General features: G+C 40.8%; 1 protein-coding gene across 6 annotated transcripts in view; it reads right to left on the bottom strand.

The window, feature by feature from the left end:
* Nucleotides 1–357: 357 nt before the first annotated feature.
* The window catches only part of PRKAR1B (protein kinase cAMP-dependent type I regulatory subunit beta), a 103201-nt gene continuing 82126 nt past the window's right edge, over nt 358–21432 (bottom strand). For all 6 annotated transcript variants that reach the window (XM_087731170.1, XM_087731172.1, XM_087731174.1 and 3 more), the window contains exons 9-11: nt 21158–21279; nt 3229–3310; nt 358–2796 (exon numbers count right to left, since the gene is read on the bottom strand). In XM_087731170.1, the coding sequence (XP_087587296.1) occupies nt 2624–2796; nt 3229–3310; nt 21158–21279 (377 nt within the window). In that variant the 3' untranslated portion in view covers nt 358–2623. The remainder of the gene's footprint in view (nt 2797–3228; nt 3311–21157; nt 21280–21432) is intronic.

The following is a 21432-nucleotide window of genomic DNA, read 5'->3' on the forward strand; positions in this document are numbered from 1 at the left end:
TGACCAGCGAGACAGCTCACATACGTCATGTTCCACATGTGCTTAAATGCCAGGCTGAACCGGCACCTAAACAACAGCATGAAGGTCCGAGAGACACCTTGAACCCCTACGTCTTCGTGTAGACATATATGGTTACATTTAAACACAAGAAATTTTTTTCTTCATGCTAATCCTCCAGAAAACCAGTTTGGTTTCCATTACTATATATAGCACTGGGATTCTTGGTCTATTTTTTGTCCCTTTGCATCTGATTATTTTCAGTAGAGTTCAAACTTTTTATGATATGCAGATTTTAACTAGAACATGACTTCTATTCATACAGACTCCCATTATTAATAAACCCACAACGGCCACATATAATGTAGAAGAATTTTATTCATACCGTAATTCTGTCCCATCATCCACTGCAAATATTACAATTATCTTTAAAATGTCATCGAATATCATTTTGTTCCACTTAAAGCATAGGAATCCTGGTGTTAAATGGTTACACTTCTCTTGAGCTTGCTTATAACAGAACCATAATTCAAATATATTTTCCATGAGCTGTAAAAGTTTAAAGTAAAGAATCTGTGCGGGGTGTGTGTGCTCGAGTGACTTCTAAACAGTGAGGCTAACACTTGGAGTTTAACAAGAAATGTATCTTGCGTATTATGTGAAACACTCACAATTTTTTACCAATACAACAGAAATGCAATAGGTAAAAGAACATACATGAGTGGCTGGTAACCTTTAAAACCCATTTCTTTCAAAAATTGCACAAGAGAATACAAAACCAGTGAAGCAAATAAAAAGTTTTGCAAATGCATATACATTTATCTATATATATAATGGGGGTCTGCCTATATAAACGTACATGATAAAAATTGCAAGGGTGAAAAATGTGAATGGTCATATTTAATAACACGTGCAAGAAGCATAACATAATCATAATAAATAGTAGCAACAAATATACCCTGACAGGACCACTGAAAATATGCTGAAATAAATTAAGCACCTTGAAGTGATGAGAGGAGTCTGAAGTGGAGAAGCAGTCAGCTCTGTAAGAACCACTGTGGGCAGCTACTGGAATATTGGGCCCTCTTGGTGGGAGTCGATAGGAAAGTCCCAAGTTAGTTTTTGTTAATTCCAAAGACGAAAGCACACTGCACGTCAGTAGGAGTAATTTTAGCCATGTTCTTCACTAACACCTCTAGTTTCAAAAGGGAGATTGCTGCCTTATTTCATTGCGTAACCTTTGGCATGTAAAAGGTACAGAAAGTTCGGATTTACCCACAAGAATGTTATCATAAAGAAGAAACAGAGTTTTGCCACAACTGAAAAGCGGGCAGTGCTATTTAAGGTAGCTGAGATGCAGACCTTTGCTGCTGTTAGCAAAGACAAGTTTTCCTTCAAAGGAAGAGCTTCCCAAAGAATAATCTAAATGATCCCATCCTTGAGGGCTGCACAGCAGAGCAAGGTCTGGATCTGCACCAAGGTCCATTCAAGAGGAGACCCATGTCTAGGCAGGGCAGCAACACCTGCCAGTGAGGCTGCACGCACCTGGAGGGACCTGGGCTCTAGGAGCTTCTTGCAAGATCCTGGTGCTTTTTTTATGCAACACACGTCTTTTGGAGGAGAGGCAGCATTCTGAAGCATGTGTTTGGCTTTCAGAAAACCCTAGAAAATCCTAAAATTTTGCCATATACTAAAAGAAAGGCATTTGATTTTAATTAAGTGGACTTTATTAAAAACAAACTGCTGTTGTTGCCCCTGATGTACACCTGGCACCATCTCTTCAGCATTTCATATAATATTCAGAGAAGTTGCTGAGGACACTCTGCTGCAGATAAATATGTTTCGAAGTCCACTTAATTCAGCAGAGAAGTTCCCATTGGACTTTTAAGGGATCTAATGCAAACCCTCATTTAAAAAAAGCTGAGGACAAATAACTTAGATCCTAAAGGCACCATCTGAATTCTTACAAACCATTGTTCCTTGACCTCTTCATCCAGAAGACTGGAGTGGGCTATTTGTCTTAGCAGATCCTACAAAGCAGACCTGAAAGGGCTTGTAACACGGAGGAATATGGCCCCTGTATCTAAGCCACAAATAAAATGACTCAAAAGCTCTACTTTTCCCTGGCTTGCTGGAATGATCAAAACCTTCCTCCGACCTTCCCTCTTAAACTGCGCGCGACTGCCACTCATCCTGTGGGATTTCAGAAACCTCCGGTCCGTAACCAGTGAAAAGTCTTTTGAAAGCGACAGGCAGAGGGACATCGCTTGATCAAAGAAGCTTGACAAAAGGTGAATAAGACCAACTTTAAAGATAATGAGGGAAATAGAAATTCATATGTATGTTAAATAGTTAAAAACACAGTTTTAAGCTATAAAATCCAACAATAGGTAAAAATCTTGCCTGCAAGCCAAGAGGCTAATCTTCCCCAAAGCTAGTCTTATCCAAACAGTTGTCTTCCTACTTACATGATACAAGAGATTTGAACTGACATCCACTATGTGACATAAACAAAAAAAATACACATAAAATGCACACTTTTTTTTTCTTCATAAAGCTATGGAGCTGCACAGAGCAAATTTAAGTGCACAAGGTCACACAAAGGCAGCTTTCCAAAAGGAACCATTTAGACGGTGAGTGAAATGAAACTGTTGTATCTCTGAATGTTTCTCTTGAGGATTTCGGAACAAGGACCGAGCACTCGTTCAAAGCGGGGCCGATCCAGCTTTACACACTTCAGGGGTCCGCGTGCCACCACCGTAGCAGCCCGGGGCCGATTGAGCAGTAGCGCTATCTCACCTGGAAATAGGGATAAATACACTGTCAGACGCCCTGTGCCTCTTTTTCGGAGAGTGCGTGTTCTAGCCACCATCCAGTTGCTTTGGTTGTAGAACATCTCCCTTTATATCTATCTTGATAGACACTTTACATAATTCTGTTGACAGTACAAATGCATTACACATGCATAATGCATGCGTGTAAAATGCCTTTGAAAACAAATGCTTTCAGACTGTTTTGCTGATTCTGGATCTGTCTCCCGTCAGCTACACTGGTGTAAACCAAGGAATGGTTTCAGCTTCACTGAAATCTCTCAGTACTGCTGAAAGCAGCAGCTGACCTACGCATAACCCCTCGCTTGTAAAAGAGGAGAACACTAATTAAGACAACAACAACTTGATACAACTGCATGTGCCTGTCTTTCTGAACCGTACTTAAGCTGAATTTTCTTACCAAAATAATCCGATGGACCAAGTCTTCCAACTTCAACGTACTCCTCGTTGTCAGACCGGCGCTGCAGAACAGAAGCTGTGCCCTGGAAAGAGAAGTGCAGAAAGTCAGTTGGCTTTGCTTAAACCCGTTATGCTTCAAAAAGTATCAAGTCCTGAGTATTTCCTTTTGCATGTCACACTGCTTTAGTTCTGCTATGGGAGAGACGACATTATATTTGAATGAAAGGAATTAAAGAATTAAAAACATCCATCAGTATGGCAAACTTGATTTCTCTCTTATGAATCGTTTGGATGCAGACAGATTCAGCTCACACACAAGAGAAGAGGCACAGGACAGAATTCAGTAAATCCCATTGAACTAATGCAGATCATCCTGTGCAAAAGCATGCTTTGATACAGTTTATAAATATGTTCTGGGTGGATGCAGAACCTTACAAGAGATGCAGAGAAGAGTTACATCATAAGGAATAAAAAGGCAATTTTCCCAGTCACAGTCTTGGGGCATGGTTTTGTAAGACAGCAACTAGAGTTTATTCCTCACCTGATCATTCACTGGATCTATTGCTGAAAGGGCTGGTAAAGGGAGTTTTTAATGCTTCTTGCAACAAAGGGTGATTTTTTTTTTAGTGGCTTTGCCCGCTTGTGGCCTGTAGTGATCTGGACACCTGCGAGTCAGTCGCTGGAGAGATGGAATGTGTCTTGTCTCCACTACCCTTAATAACTGCTGTACTTGACACGTGCTAATACATGTCAAAACTCAGTTACAGTCTATTTAAACCTTCAAAGAGGTTTTACATGCAGAAATATTCTAACCTGGAGGAAATCTTAAATTATTGTGGCATAAAGCTTTTGTAGAGGACTAGAGAAGGCATCTGCTTTTCTGGAAAAAAATTACAGTAACATATGAAATTATCTTCTGAGCCCAAACCAAAAGCATAGGAAAAGGCAAAATGTTAACATATTTTAATTTTAACTGAAATTAAAAAGATTTTTAAAAGCTGAGATTTTTAAATAGACTGGAGAGCCATTTTTTGACAGTGCAGTTGGAGAGCATCAATAATGTTTTTTTAAGATTTTCAGCTTGGAAAGTAATACGTGGGGGCTGATCCTGTCCCAACCAGGACAGGGTAGACACAGTAATGTGGACTGTGCTCCGAAGGTCGATGCCAGTTATTGGAAAATATCACAGCCCTCACTCTGCAGTTTAACACCCAAGTCTTGTATTGCTTGGCTCGTCGGCGCTGTCGGTGCCTGTAACCAGCTGCAGGACCACCCCAGCTTGGAGCATAAACCTCCCGCCAGTGCAGCGTATTCAGTGCAGATCCACAGGCTGCAAACATCCTGCAGCTTCCTTGCACCGAAAGAAACTTGTGTGCCTCAGGGTATGGTGGGGGGCTCAAGGAGACACTGAGCACCCTGGTACACCTTGGCTTCAATGCAGTTAGAGGCACTCAGCACCCTGCAGAACTGGCCCTTCACCTTTGCACTGTGTTTAAATATACCTTATAGTATTTGAGACATTGTCATTGAATTGCAAATCTGAACAGCAATGTAAGGCTGCTTCAGGTCTAGCTTTCATTTTTCTAGGACCTGAGGGGCCCAGGAATAACCAAGAACATCCATTATTGTGTAGCAAATGATCATAATTTGCTTTCTTCTGAACAAGCGCCACTAAGCTGCTGTAATACCGTTGTATGGCATCATGTCCTATTTCATAACAAACAGAGTTATTTTTAAGCCCATATACTTTACAAATTGCTGGGCCACTCTCTAGGTTAACTTATAATGTAAGCTTTATGTGCTATATAAATGAGGAGGTAAATCTTATTTCTGCTGATGCCAGGAACCAGAAACAAAAATCAAATAATGTGCCAGTATTGTTTGATACATGCTAAGCATCTGATGGTTTTTATACAGACTTGGAAGTACATCAAATTAATCTGACCCATTAGAAGTTATAATTTCTCATTTTGCCCATTAGCGGTAACCTGTGCTCAATGTAAATCCCTAGATGTCAGACTGTCAACACATTACATTGGTCATGACAATTTACTGTTCCACCCCATCATGCCATATCAGTATTACAAGAATACTGAAGAAACACTAGGGCTGTAAATTCAGGACCATTTGCAAAAAATCACAAAACTCTTCTCGTCTTCAATGCTTTCACTCTTAATATGCCAGGCAGCTGATGGCAGAAGATACAGAAGCATGTGCTTGGCACAACGTGCATGAGCAAGGGCACCTGAACAGGGCAAGGTTTTCCAAAAATAAGCCAAACATACAGGGTAAGGCTGGTTTTGGTCTTTTGTGGGGTTTGTTTGGGGTTTTATCTACCATTAAAACACGCCGTGCACATAAAACTGTCCACAGCAAGTATTAGGCTATCCACAGAAGGAACTGAAAGAACTGGATATGAGAAAGTGATTTGGTGCCTGTCAAGTTTCCAGCAAAAATTCCTTATCCTTGATATAACGAAATTGTTCCGCCAAAGCTGCTGTTTTCCAAGATCTTCCAGTAAATCTGCAAGGGCATGAAAATGCAAAGATAGTGTAATGAGTTTTGTTATTCACACTTACTGCAAGTTTTCAGAACAAACACACATTCGTAAGCAGCATTCTCAGAAATACCCCATACAGGGAATAATGCATTTATCGACCTCTCTCTTGCCAAACTTCACATCAGGTGCAGCTCACTACATTGATGCTGTTCTTATTGCCTGTGCAATGTAGACGGGATCAGGTTCAGAATCACTTCCAGCCCCTGTCCTCCTCTCCGTCCCCATCTGGAGCCTGGCAAAAACCTAACCCCTTGACCCAAATAGCTGTCTGCAATCCATGTCTCCAGTCTCTTTCCCAAAACTACTTTTTTTTTAAACTTTCATTACAGACGGTTTATTACATAAAACAAAAAAAATCCCCAAAGTAATCATATTGACTGCCCAGGTCAAAGAAAGAAAGGACTCAATTCCCCACTGCCCACCTTGAGCATGTTGCCATAAAGGTAATCACAATATCAAGCAATATTGCTTTCATCTCCCCAAGTGTCAGTTTTTATTGTGGCTAGTATTTTTTTGACAGGGTCCATATGATATAGGACTCCAGTAAGTCAGTCTTCTGAAGCAATTTCTTCCACTGTTCCACTACAGTCGGCCTTTTTAATCCAAGAAACACCATGATATCTGTTGGAGGAGGACAGATGTGTCTGGCCTCCACAATAAACACTTGGCTTGGCAGGATAAAGCAATGCATATTCCAGATACATATTTTTCCACTCTTGTTTCAACAGTCACATAGGCTCTTCCCGTTGCCCAGTGAGAACAGGTCTATCACGGAGCAAAAGAAGTTTCCTGAAACCCTGACAGCAAGCACCCAGATGTAAGATCTGATTATGCCGTTTGGCCTCTCGTTGCACAAGTCACCAGCTCCACAAGTACATCCTGGAGCATTGTCAGAGTGACCTTCACGGGAAGACTGTCCACACCATGAAACAAAGAAGATGTATTTATAATTATCTATCTGTATCACCTTCACTTTGCATGTCTTATCTCTGGAAACAATGCTATTCTGACTGTATTAGAGGAAGAGTCCCACTGTAAATGACCAGTGTAACCAGGGCAAAAATAATACAGAAATAAAATAATCCAGAATAAAATAAAATAATCCAGAATAAAATAAAATAATCCAGAGTAAAATACTTCAGAAACAATCCCTTATTATCCATATACTTAATGAAGTAGTCATACTAAATTAATTCAGTGTTGACCCCTACCCTTGGTCCCATCACAGGTTTCATGGCTGTATTTCATTTTACTTTACTTGTCAAATCTTTCTGACACAGTTTTTGAGCTTTCTGTCTGTCTTGTGCTTTAGCAAACCCTACCTCTTATAAATGATACAACTGAATAAATCTCCTGAGCCCTGTCCCGGGAGGTATGGGCATTATCTAGCAAGGATTCAAGGGGTTTATCACTCTCACCCTCAAAAATCATTTGGTCTCAGTGGGAAAGATTTCCCCTTAAGTGGTACACAAAACTTGGCAAGACCAGTCTCTCTGAAATAAACTGCACGATCCTAGATTTGCAGGATCAGGCTATTTAGTGCTGCTCAATTTAAAATACTCTCTTGTACACCGATAGCCATTTCAGCCTCCTACACCACCGAGAGAAACCTATAGAGCACAGACTTAAAGACTGTCGAGAAGTCTGACACCATTTAATAAATCAGGACTTTGCGATGATATTAAACTGAAAGCAGACAGGCATGTCTTTCTGCTAGCAGACACTTGGGAGTGAAATGATGATCTGTGGGTCCAGGAATATTCCCTTTCAGTCACTGGGGAGTGCCTGTATTCCCAGGAACCGATATCATTAACCTTCTCTCCTCTCCTCCAAGTAAATACAGGCATCTTATTGCAAAAACAACAAGAGTAGCAGTTCCAAAAGCAATGTGCCATCACCACCTCTCTGCCATCCTCACCCCACGCACCTGCTCACTCTCTCCATCACTGCTCTGTCACAGTGCTGAGAGTATTTATTTGTGTCTTTCAAATGCATCAGCAGTTTGTTTTGTAAAAATTTATGGCTTAGATACGGCACCATAATTTAAGTTATAAAGAATAAATTAAGGTTTATAATCCATGAGTTCCCATCCTCTCCAAAGTAATGAGATTTTGATAAATGTTTCACTTTTAAACTATCGGACCATACAGATGAGCGAGGCATCCTACAGCGTAAAGACAGTGACCCATCTGGATCAACATCGAGATTCCCAGGCCTTATCCTGTATGTACTTATAAGCACTAATTGCTTCAGGAACCCTATTTTTATATTTCAGTATGAATCCTAAAGCCAGCAGTTGGCCTAAGTAACCTGGCTACAAAAGGCAAGTGTTCATGATGCTAAAAACTGAAATCCTGTGTTTCTTCCTGTATTCCAGCTCAGCAGATCAGATGGGATCATTCCCAGGCAGCCCAAGACAAAATGTGATGGACAGTGATGTGTCCATGTTACCTCTGGGTGGGACAGGCTGTGCAGTATGGTCCTTCACCAGGAGCAGTGGGTGGGAAGGGAAATTCAGCACTGTTTTAAAAACTTTTTGGTTTAAAAGTCAATCTTGTTGATGTTTTGGTCTTGCTGGGCTAACCTCCCATTTTAAAGATACAGCCATCAGTAAAAAATATAGTGAGGCTCCATCTATAATAAAGGACATATTTATCATTATTAAAATTGAAGAATATTTATTCTCCCATGAGTGTATGCAACGTCAATGTCTATGTCCTTTTGATACACTAAGTACACAGAATAAATTTCTACTTTTTAAGGAACATAATTTTAATTTTCATAAGCAGGAAGTTACTATTTGTCTTTCCATTTTTATTTCATACTTTTTTACTTACTGCTTTTTTAAAGAAAAGCACAGAAGACAGTTTTTTTCCCCTTGCCCTCAAAATGTTACATTTTTATCCTAGTTTCAAGCTTAGAAAGTTTTTCTAGCCTATTTTGTTTTCCTCTTCACCATCCACTAGAAAAGAGCAGCATGGTCTATAGAATTAGAGATGGAAAAGGTCAGGCCAATCCATCTGCTATTGCTATTAACTGTCAATTGCCATTATGAACATACCTTTGCTCTTTCTCACTTTGTTAATCTGCACACTCCATAATTCACACGTTCAAAAGATAAGTTTCCCCTCACTCCACAGTCACACAAACCCTCATTAAATGTCGCTATGAAATCTTTGCTAAGTTACTACAAAAGACGAACGAACAGGCTGTGAAGTGGTGTAAAATGCTCCTCTTCACATGGCGAAGCAGACGGGACTGGATGTAGAGGCTCCTATTGGTTTTAATGGAAGCTATAACAGATCTGAAATGAATGAAAAGATCTTTCACACAGTATGATTCTGGAAGTATTTTATTTAATTGCAGGCAAGATGAGGTTTGTGGAAGTAATATCTTTTATTAGACCAACTAGCATAGCTGGAAAAGGGAGAAGAGTTTTTGGGCACACATGCCTTTCTCCAAGTTGCCTATTTCTCCAGATATATCTAATAAAAGGTAGCATTTACCTATCTACAAACACTGTCTGGGCAATGTTCTTACACTATCATAGCTACGACCATGATAAATTACACCTGATTTGGTCATATCTGCCCGCTTACTGGTTCATGCATGCAATTAAATCATTCATAGAGCATCTCCATTACCTTACATTAAGGACAGTCAAAAGCTACAGACCCCGATGCTACAAAACTCCTGAAAATAGTGATTGCCTAGTGCGTCTGCAAGCCTGCTAAGATCTGTCAGCTAGTATTTCATGTCCACTTTAAAAAATGATCATTTAAATCAGTTCGGTTGTCTGACGTGAAACCTCAAAGCAACTGTGGTCCAGTTCCGCAAACTTTACTTTTATGACTATCATTTATGAGGTGCCTGTTGTAATGACTGTTCAGCGGGTAAGGGCTACAAGAACAGACCCCAGGTTTGCACTGACTGAAAAGGTGGTGGTTGTTTGGTTTGCTTATCTCTGGCAAGTGAGTTCATTTCTGCATCCATTAGGGTTCACTGCAGATTACAGTGCAGAGATGAGACAATGCCAATGCCCAAAACAAAACCATGAGCTACTGACAGCTTTAGAAAACAAAAATACAACATTTTATGCATTTAGCTTTTTAAATTGGTCCGTGACTCTGGAAATTTTGAGTGCCACTGATTTCAGCGGATTTTCAGAAAGCCAGCACCTTGGGAATATCTTTAGGATTAATAGCGCAATGTCAAATGAGCTCAAAAGGCAGCATTATAGTAATAACAGGTGCAGCGTGGTACCCATCCCAGCTCCGTGAGAGAGAACAGTGCTGCAGAAAGTGCCTTTACAGTGAAACAACCGCAGTGACAACGTCTATGATTATCATTATGTAGGCATCATAACATTGTAACATTAATGCATCGTATTCTTATTGGTCATAATTCTCAACAACACTAATGCCCACTGCAATCTAGCAACAAGGGAAAGTACACACTACTACCCAGCTGGCACAAGTCCTATACATTAGCTCAACAGCCATGCTTGATATCAAACAATCTGCAGTTTGCCGTGTGTACCAGCTATATCACACCTGCATAAGTCTACTCTATATATGTCTAAACTTCCACCACTTCTGCTACCTAGGCGCATTTATATTGGTTTAGGAATAACATCCAGACCCAAGAGAGGGGAACAAAGCTGTCTAGAGCAGTCACCGAAATAGCCACAAATATAAAGGTACTTTTAAAAATGACAATCAATCATAAACCGAGTGTAGCTTAAAACAGCAGAAACAACTGAGCCACAGGGCATTTCCTAGGGATATATGAGAGGCCAGGGTTAAGGCCCAGACATGACTACACCCAGCCCATCATTAATCACCAGGAAACGCCGTTGCCTTGATCGTTTAGTATTTAAAATCATAGATGTTTGACATGGGAAGACCTTTTCAATCGTTTGTTCATCCTCCTATTGCAGTTATCTCAGACAATCTTCCCCTTCAGTGTTTCTTTGATACAGTCTGCATTAAACCTGTGCTGTACCTAATGTATTCCCCTTGAAGTAAAAGAAATGTTTTTATTAGATGGAACAAGACAAGATGCAGCTTGAGAGAGACCAGTAAACATAGTGAAAAGCCAAAAGAAGCAGAATACACTGCACCAACTGCAATTTGGTTCATGCATGGAGAGCCCCGCAATACCTATGTGAAACAAAGTGGGTTTTGCACAAAGAATAAAAAATTGGGATTTTTTTCATTACGCCTTTTCAGTTGAAAGGCTTTTCAGAATCACAGCATGACGTTTTATAGTCTTTTGACTTCAAAATGTTGCCCCTGAGCCACAGCAGCAGAGCTAACATCAGGCTAGATCACACAGCTGTCTGATAGAGGTGTATCCGCATGTTGGGGGACTCAAGACTTCATCCATAGTCATCATCATTCCCCATCATCAGATGGGGGAACACCACGGTGGCCTCTGTGCTCCCCAGCCTCTGTGCCACAGTAGCCCCGTGCTTTTCTTCCATACTACCAGTTGTCAAGTGGGACTGGGAAGCCTGGGAGCGAGGGGATGGTGACACAGGGTAAGGATACCAGGTCTGAGCCATGGGAGGAGCCCCTTGCCTGGGGTGTGATCCTCCTTGGCTACTTGTCCTGGCTCCATGCCCAGAAAGCTGGGAAGTGGTTGCACCACAGCCCAGCCTTTGGGGTCCCTCTGCATTTTTATCTTTACTCCTTTTCTAGGATTTTAGTTGCCCCTTCTGTTACACATGCAGTCCACCTGTCTCAGTGGTAACAAAAAGCTCAGTAAAGGTGGGCTCAGATGACGGGTTTTAATGAATCATCTCAGTGATACTTGGCCTTGACTAATCAGTAGCTTCTGTGGGAAAACAACTGAATTAATATTCATCACGGTGCCAGATTTTAAAGACCGCCTGTGCCAAGCGCTGTGGATTATTGGCAACAAGGCACTGTTTTCCTCCCTCAGACATGTCAGCGTACAAAGCAATAAAAGTCACAAAGGAAAAAAAATGTTGCATTTTAGAGATTCTTTCTTTCTACAAAGCTACCCATTATCTTGACTCTCTCTGAAGCCAGGAAACGTCCACTGAGTCAACATAAAAGTGACTCTATAATGGGTTATTCATCAACTGTTCATGTTTGTGACTGACCTGACAGGGCTCATCTCCTGGAAGCAGACATGCAGAGCACTACCACCTACAGAAGGGGCAGGGTTGAATGCACAGGAGAGAAAACAAGAAAACAGTGCTGAACCTCCCTCACCCTGCCCACAAAATCCTTTCTGGTGAAAATCGTTTTTAGCTGTTAATGTTGTTTTACGGCCCAATTACTCCTACCACCATCTGCTTCTTTGTGAAAACATTCTGTAGATACTGAAGTAACCAGACCAAGCAAAAGGCTGAGAGAGACTTCATCACTGAAGTCTCATAACTAATGCTGTGACCAGGGCTGGGCGAGCAGCTGTGGCCAGCTAGGGCAGCAGCTTCTGAGCAAGAAATAAAACTTGGAGCAAACTAGGAAAAGGAGAGAAGGGAGTTTATAATGGAGATCAGGAAAATTCCCTATGGAAAGCTCTCTTTAAGTCCTTTCAGTTAGAGAATCTTGTGTATTCAAAGGACCAAATTCTGAAAATCAGAAGAAAATGTGCTCAAAGTTGCCTCTTCCTGAAGCACTGCAGAGAGCCTTGCACACTCCACAAAATCCACACTACACAGCTAATGAATGAGCCCTAAGGGGCATATTCTTTCACTAAATTTACAGTCATCTCAATGGTGTCTTTGCAGAGGAGGGAGAAAAGCCATCCCAGCAAGGGACAGCTTTAACATGATCCAGAGAAAGGGCTGAACTACAGCAGGGATTAGGAAATTCTCCATTCCTCTTCCACCAGGTTGGACACCACTATATTTCAGGTCTTGTTTACATTGCAGTATTTTTGCTTAAAGACAGAGAAGTATTCTTCAGGTGAGCCTCAGAACACAGCTCCTAGCTCCTGAGACAGCAAAGGCCTTTAATTTCAGTTTAGATTTAACGTGCCTCGGGCCATAAAGTTCTTGGTCATGTTGACTAAGTGCTTTGAATCAGGGCTTGTGAGCTTGGTCTTCAATGCCAAAAGAGCTTATGAGGATTCTGAGAACCTCCTGAAAACCTTGAGGGGTAAACAGCCTGTGCTGCTCTCCTTACTCACACGGAGAGGTATTTCGTTACCTGGGAACCTCCGCTGCTTTTGCAGGCTCCTGTGGTAGGAAGACACTACTGGACAAGACTAAAGAGAGAAGAGTCAAAGCATCAACAATACCTTAAAGCAAGTATTAGCTAAATAGAAAGTCACAGGCTGTTTTGAAGACGGAGAAAATCTAGCACTCTGATTTTTATGAAAATTAAAATGGAGCATGTATATATTAAGAATGAAACTGCCAATTACTACCTTAAGGTTTTACTTCGCTGCACACCAAATGATCTCCCAGTTTTCCACATATCCTATAGTGGTAAGAGGCCAGGGTGTGTCTGTATTTCCAGCATAAACTTCAATTTTATGGGTTTACAAATCAGATGTTTTAAATTACAGCTGAATGAGACTGAAGACTCCTACACAAGTTGTCATGTCAAAAGTGAACTGGGGAAACATTCATACACTTTTTTTTGCGCTGGGTATAGCATGTGCAAAAGAGAGGTTATGAAAACTACTTTTAAGCCTTTGAGAATAGTACGGCTACACTGCATCCTCCCGGTGGTTTTGCTTCAAGACCTAAGGTTACCAACGTCCCAGTGACACAGAGTAACACAGCAAGTCCTGCATGTACCTCATGATGCTGGCATAAGCAATGTTCTCAGTCGCAATGTCCTGGAAGACCACTAGCATATCACTCCTCAGCTGCCATTTTAGCCCTTTGGGACTGCTGATAGCATCATTCCTGGGACGGCTTTTATGTTACAGCTAAGGATCAGCAGTTCTAGGGCTACTTTCCAAGAGAAGACAAATCCTTTGAACTATGTAGCCAAAGACACTGCAAATATTCCTTTAGCCAGTAAATAATCTTGGGTTTTTATTATTTGCCAACCTTTGATTTATGAAAGACTTTTATACAAAAACAAGGGAGAAATAAACAAATTTCAGTCAGCAATACAAAGTGCAAGTGACTTCCACATAACCTGCAGTTAGAAAATAACACCCATTATTTTTGGGTGGTAAAATTTAACATAAAGGCAAAAGGAGGGTCAGTTTATGTATTAGCCTGGGATTCTGTCCATAGGGCTAACACTGTCTGCCTTAGACCTTCTGTGAGCAACATCATGAAGGTCCAGACCTTCAAGGTGTTTAATTCCCATTGATTGACTTCAGTGGGAATGAAGAACTATCTTAATTCTTGTGCTTGTGCTTCAGACCACAACGTGCAACACGGAGGTTGCTTCACACACCTCATCACACAGGTGTAGTGAGGATAAACCCAGTGAAGTTCACGAGATGTCACTTAAAAGGTTACATATGTTGTATACCCCAGTCATTACGACTCCCAAAATTATTTGGTCATACTACATGGATGTGCCAAGCCAGGTGAGAATATTTTTGCATAACAAACTGTTGGCTGTGTACATTGCTTTTACATTGTTTTCCTACCCATCAGACTTCTTTTTAAAAAAGCTTCATTTTCATAATATAAAAGCTAGCTGATCTTTATGGTGTTGGAGAAGGATGATGCAAGAGGACTTAATCAGAAGACTGTGGACTCAAGATTGAGTCATGACTGGGTTTGACAGTATTTTTTTAACTGTACATTTTTAAACTATTATACATTATTCTCCAGTCTCTGGGTTCATAGCAACTCACAGAATTTACATACAGTTGTCCTGGTTTCTGCCACAAACGAGGAACAAAATCTGCAAAGTTCTAAAATAGACTAGAAATACTCGCTAACCTGAAGTTTCACAAAATTGTGAAGAAAATGCTCCATTGTACATCAGTTCTGAGGTTTCAGATTTTGCAGAATTTACCATAGGTGACTGCATTGCGGTGGTTATTAGTGGGGCTGGAGAAGAGTTGGAAGGAATGGCCAAAACCTGCAATCAGTGACAGGTCCTCCATGGCTGGTGGGAAGAAGGGGAGCAGCCAGTTGCCTCCTATGAAACACTGTCCCTTTCTGCCAGAGGAAAGATAAGGATACGCTCAAGATTGCATGTATATGGATATTGCATGTATATGCAGCCTGATCCACTGCCCACGGAAGTCAAAGTTAAACTGAGTTTAACAAGAGCTGGACTAAGCTGACGTTTTAGCCCCTTTGACTCAGCAAAATACTTTATCCCTAGTCAGGATGGGACCCAATCACACACCTAACTTTCAGTCTTTTGACATCAGCTGGCCATTAAAAACACCATCCTGAACACAGATGAACTTTGAAGCAGGGCCAATGGAAACGCTATTGCTCCAGCACTTGTTGAACAAAATTGAATGTACCTTTCCTGTAAGAGCTCTATGGGAAACAAGGTCTCTGGAGTTAAAAATAAGTAAAGTACAGAGCCCTCAGTGACTGCTGGCTCTGTTTATTTGGTATGTTTTGTCTATTAGGGATATTAGGAGTCGCTGCAGCCTGCCTTTGACAAACATTTTCGGTATCAACAAAATCCCGGTAACACTAAGCAGTTCGGATTGTAGCCTTTGAAACTCCTTTTCTAGACAACATTCATCTTCCTAATTAATAATTAATCACACTGTGTTTTTAAAGAGATTATCAGGTGTGATAGCAGAGTGTGCCTAAGGCAGTGACTTCATTAACCATACGGAAGAAGTTTACTTTGTAGTTCTCCAGCCTGTCGCAGGGGTAGGTGCCAAAGGGGTCTCTCTTGGGTTAGAAAGTCAAAGAGCAACAATTTAGAGCAGGAAACAATTGGGCTATTATTTTTCTTTTTTCTTTTCCTTCTTAAGGAGCTTTTAAATCATAAATCTTCAGATGCTTGTTGTGCAATTTAAGACCCAAGTCAACTTTTCCTACAAAAAGGCCCAATTCTGTGAAGAATGGAGCGCCCTTCTGAGTTAGACCAAAGACCCTCCTCTGTGGGTGCAGGTTACCATGGTAGGAAGAGTTTACAAACACTGTTCCACCTCACCAGGCTTTGAACTCCATTTGTGCAGAGACACTCCATGGCATGCCAAGAGTGTCAGCGGGGCTGGAAACACTGATTTCACCTACAGGACAGTATCGCAAGTACACTCTCAGCAAGAACTCGCAGTGGATCCTGCCCAGACTGGAACCAGTTTGTGGCCCTGACTTGAAATGTCAACAGCAGCATGAAAGCTAGCAGCCCCCCGAGGATTACAGGACTGTTTTCAATGTAATCAGCCAAGAATAGTGCTGGACAAATAATCATTATCAAGTAATTTTATTTATTTTTGTCAATCGGGCAGCTCTATGCATTAATTCTGGAAGGATTTCTGCACTATCAATGAAAATGTTTCTCTTATTTGCCAATTTTGCTATTACCACTGCCTGGTTTCAGTACTGACGGATACTTTATGCCTTTTCCCATTAAGCTTTTGCTCACCTTTATGAAGTGCCATTAGGATTATTCCCACTGACGGGGAAACAGGGAGGGTAACATTCTGCCCACAGACTGGACTGATAATACAGGTGAGACCGAAAATCAGATGCCCTGACTCTGCCTCCTCTCTAACCAGCAGGATAATAACAAATAACACAAATCCCCAGCTTTTTTTAAATGCTTTTCACAAAGGAGTTGCAGAGGAGGGTGCAACTACCCCCTGTAACTTAGCACTAATCTACAATTAAATATACTAGTTTTTACAGTTAAAACCAAAATCTAATGTGAAAATACTTGATACAATGGGCCCATTTCTCCTTGAATTTTCTCCTGTGAATTATCTTCTATTTTTAGGTCTTTTATTTTTAGGCTGCTGCATGCTATCGCTGGGCAACTCGACCAACTATTAATTGGAAATGTTTTGCTTCTCATGCAGTTTTATTTCTTTTCTTTCTGCACCACTTAAAGCAAACTGTCCTCCGAGGAGATGACAGGCTACAGAGAGCACATTTAAAGGACAGTTACAAGCTGTGCTCTTCGGGCGCAGTGTGGCACTATTATAAACCTTTTGCTGTTCTCTCCTCCTACACCTGCGTACGTTTGTGTCTGTGCATGCATTTTTCTTAAGCCCTGTCAAACTTTATGGAGTATTAGGGCCATATGGCAGCAGTTCAGCAAGCTCTCAGTATGCAGCTGAGATTACAACACTCCCTGAGCACAGTCGGTGGAGTCCTCTGACAATATCCGTGTGCCGTATACGGTGCTCGGTCATGACAAGTAGGTCCAAATGATCTGACATGGGGAGGGGTGGGAGCTGGAAAACCCAGCAGGGCACTTCACGGCTGCAGGTCCCCGCATTTTTGGCAGCTGCGTTATGGACTTTCTTCGAGGTGCTGTGCCACCCAGCCAAGTTCGAAGCGGAACTTAAGAGAGCAGTACATGATCATAACCGCTATTTTTAATACCATTGTCACTACCTTTCTCAATAACCTAGACACCAGAAAAACACTAATTTCTTTCCAGCTCCAGAGCACTACTACACTAGTTTGAAATACTGTTCAAACTGAAGTCAGTGGCAAGCACAAGTTGGGAATAAAATCAGCCCCCATTCAACTGGCATTTCATTTAAAGGGACTTAACATTTGCTGGGATATTTAGCTCTGCAAAGCTCACATGCCTTTGCAAGCTACCACTTTAAAATGCAAGCTAAAAATATTTGCGTTATCTGAAGTCAGATGAATAAATCCTCCCTACTGCTGGGTACACAGTGTGGCAGTGTACAATACAACTGCAAATTTATTTGTTAGAAACTGTACATCTGTTATGATTTACGCTTGCCAAAATATAATTTTTTATGGCAACAATTGTTTCATGGTGCTTAAAGTTTTTCACCTCTGTGCCAGGAATCTCATATGGGATAATTCCATGACCTTGGAATCCAGCAGATACATTCCACATCTGTCTGGTCTGGGAAAGCCCGAGTTTGTTGTGTGAAAACCAGAGTGGGAAAATAAGACCTGGAAATATCTGAAAATACAGAAACGGCAGGGCTGCTTCTTTTTTTCTTTTTTTCTTTTTAATTACCAATTTTAAGTGCAGTAAATCAATCTCCCAGAAGCAGTTACTTTGCTTTCGTAAGCAGACATTCACTTCTGATCCTATCTTCAAATTAAGGAATATGGTATAAACATTAAAATAATTCTATCTCTGGAAAAAATCACAGCCTTTAAATATTAGAACTAAATCTTGTTGAAGGCTGCTTGAGATTTAAATGGAAAAGCACCCAGCCTACTGCAAGTAAACATCTTACTGGTGCCTGCGAAGACATAGGATGGCAAAAAGGGTGTAGCTGTCCCAGAATCTCAGGGTAATACTTTTCTCATTAGACTTTTTAACAAAAAATGAACCATAAACAGCTTTGTGAGCAGTGAACTTAAAAAGTCCTGGTTTCCTGTGACTCTTCCCTGTGCACATTTTCTGTTATTCTCGTGACTTGGCTGAATTCCTGCTGCAGCCTTGCTCTCCATGGGGCACTGTAGCATTTTCATGCATACAGCCTGCACCTCAATAACCTGCACCCGGCTACAATCTGTGCAAAACTGGAGATAAGACAGTGGACAGAAAGCCATGAAAAAAGGTTATACCAAGAAAAAAGGGGAAAAGATGAATGTGCTTGCTTGACAGAAAGGGGTGACTAAATATTCTTGTCCATACTAACTACGATGGTATCCTGGCTTAAAGCAGGAATTGTTTTTTGATCATCACCTAGGCTAGAAGTCTCCCTTTCAAAAGTGTTTAATGGTTGTATTTCAGTCTGCAAATCCTGAAGGTGCCAATTCACTTACAGGCTATGTTCTTCTGCAGGACCAATATATTTAAAAGATGGTATCGCAAAGGGATGTCACATAGGAATGCACCGTTGCAGGCTAACCAGAAATAAATGATTAATTTATGAAGTTCATACAAAATTGTGCTAACAATTTAAAATCCATGTGTGAGTCTTGGGTGTCTTAGAGAACCTTTTAATGATAACAGTCACAAGATCCCACTTGGAACCAGTATTAGTGATGCTGGTGCACCACAGCTTTATAAATTGGTAACTGATTTGTCTAAGGCATGCCACGAATGACATGGTTTATAATAAATGAGTAGCTTGCCCAAAAATTGTGTGGCAAAGTTTAGCTTTGTACTACTGGACATATTGTACTCCAAAGGAGGCTGCATTCTGGTAATATATGAAATGGTTTCTGCATATATAGCAGCCAAACAAATTGGCTGCATTTTGAGTGTTTTGGATTATAAGGCCACAAACATCAAAAAACATATGAAAGAAGCTAATGACTTTTCAACATATTATGACAACAAACCAGCCAAAACTATTTTCAACCAGTTTGTAGCATAATGTGTTCCTGGCGGCTTGCATCAGCTCTGCTGCAGAAAAGTTTAACATCAAAGATGTAAACTCCTGTGAAATCAGATTTAAAAGACAAAGCTTAAACTGTGTGTGAGCGGGCACAAATACTGCTGCAGCACAAGAAATAGTTGATACTGGATGCTCATTCTTTAATGTAGAAAAATATAGGCAATTTCCAAAGTGAGAAACTAGGTTACATTTATAATGGAAGGGCGAGGTGAGCAGATACTTTATGATTATGCAGTATGCAGGGTTAATACTTTTCTACCCATTCAAGTCTTAACAGCTGTTCCATCAAAAGGGGGAAAATAAAGGCCCTTGGTAATTCTTAAGCAAGCTGCCAATTTTCCACATGGGATTTGATGGCTAAGAAAATTAGGTTTTCCTAGTCTCATGCTGCTGCAAGGAATAACAGCACACTTAGTAACACTAGTAGAAATAAAAATTCCATATTTCTGAAAAAAGGTTATATTTCCTAATTTTTTCTTATATACTAAATATCTTATTAACAACAAAAAAAAATCTAATACCTAGTCTCCTTTATTCTGACACTATTGTTTTGAAGGGGCACTGCTTGTCACATATTTGAAGTTCCTTAAGCGTCTAACTGTGTTGATATACAGGTGCAGTTATTTGCACTGACAATTTTGTGAGCATCAGAAGAGAAACTATGTTCATAAATCAAATAGGTATTTCCAACACTCAAGAGGAAAGAAGGATGGAATTTTAAGTGTCAGATATTGATTATGAACCAAATTCTGGCTGCCTTGGGTAGAGGCACCTGTCCAAAAATCCACAGATAAGGAGCAATCAAAGAAAAACCTGTTGGCCTCTAAGCCATTTGGAATGGGCACTGTACAAGCCCTTTATCGCCTGAGCGAGGCTGGGTATCTTTTCTCCTAAATCACATCATAACACAGCAGCCTGATGGAGCCAGAGACGTATTCTGTATACATACAACTGGATCCCAAGGCAACACAATGATACCAGTTTCCTTACATCCATCTGACCCTCCTCCCACAGTGAGGGATTCAGATTACCTCCTAGCTCCTGTTCCACCACTGCCTTGTTGCTGGCCATGTAACATCTGGCCTGGGATTTGCACTTGAACTGTCACCACACAGCCATATGTTGCTCATTCCCTGTCTATAGATTTGTGTAAGAACACTCGCAGCTGGTACTGAAAAGCTCCTACTTCAATACATATACAATCATATCCTAATGCTGTCTTGTTATTCTTAGCCTGAGTCTCTCTAATACCTTTTTATAACTTGTTATATCACAGCGCCTAGGTATTTGCATGAGATACCAAGGATCCAAATATTTATGTCAGAGAGGGAGGAAAAACCCTGTCAGCATCTGTTTGCAGAAGTGAGATGGTGGAACTGAAGTGTCAGATAATCTCCCCAAAAGATGTCAGCATTTTCAACTGCCTGACAGATCTGTCTGCCTGTGCGAGAGTAAACAGGAAAATGGCTCAGCCATTTGGACTGAGTTTAAGGCAAAACAAAGAACAAATTATCCATTTTCAGATCAGGTCTCCTGCTCCAGTTTACAGATGTTCGTTTGTGATTTCCCCTTTAAGTCCCTTTGGGAACAATGATCAATGCACTGTGTGGCTCGCCAGCCTTGTTAAAGTACTGGCAATTTAAACAAGAAAAATCTCATGCAGAAAACAAACCTTCAAACAGTAAAGATACTAGACACACCTCAAAATTCCTCTCTGTCTTCGATTTACTGGAAATCAGGGATCGTCCCACTTAAGACATTTCCATGGAACTGGCGTCTGAATTCATTTGAATTTTGAGCAATTCTCCTGGCTTTAGTGGAGTTACTTCAGATTTATGCTGAAGTAAGAGATTAAACTGAACCCAAATGTCTTTAATACAAAGTCTTGATCTTTACCAAGAAATGACAGAGCTTATCAGGATGCCAACCTTACCTCTGTAATAATGAAGAAGTCATCACCGGGCTCTCCCTGCACAACAATTTTTTCTCCATCTTCAAACTGGACAGGTTCCAGTGCATCAGCCACTGTCAGCCGCTCCCATTTGTCCAGGGACTCTAAAATATTGAAGATCATAAAGCTTTATTACAAAAAGACTCTAACTTTGGCTGAAGATTCGTATCTAAACTGACAGCTCTGCTATGCCTAGTTCTGTTATAAAAGAAACATTTCTTTCATCCAGGCACTTTGCACAAACCTCCAGTTGGGAA

The sequence above is a fragment of the Nipponia nippon genome, unplaced genomic scaffold (genome assembly GCF_047370975.1).
Source record: "Nipponia nippon isolate SJK-2023a ecotype South Korea unplaced genomic scaffold, ASM4737097v1 scaffold_5, whole genome shotgun sequence".
In the NCBI taxonomy this organism is placed as follows: domain Eukaryota; kingdom Metazoa; phylum Chordata; class Aves; order Pelecaniformes; family Threskiornithidae; genus Nipponia; species Nipponia nippon.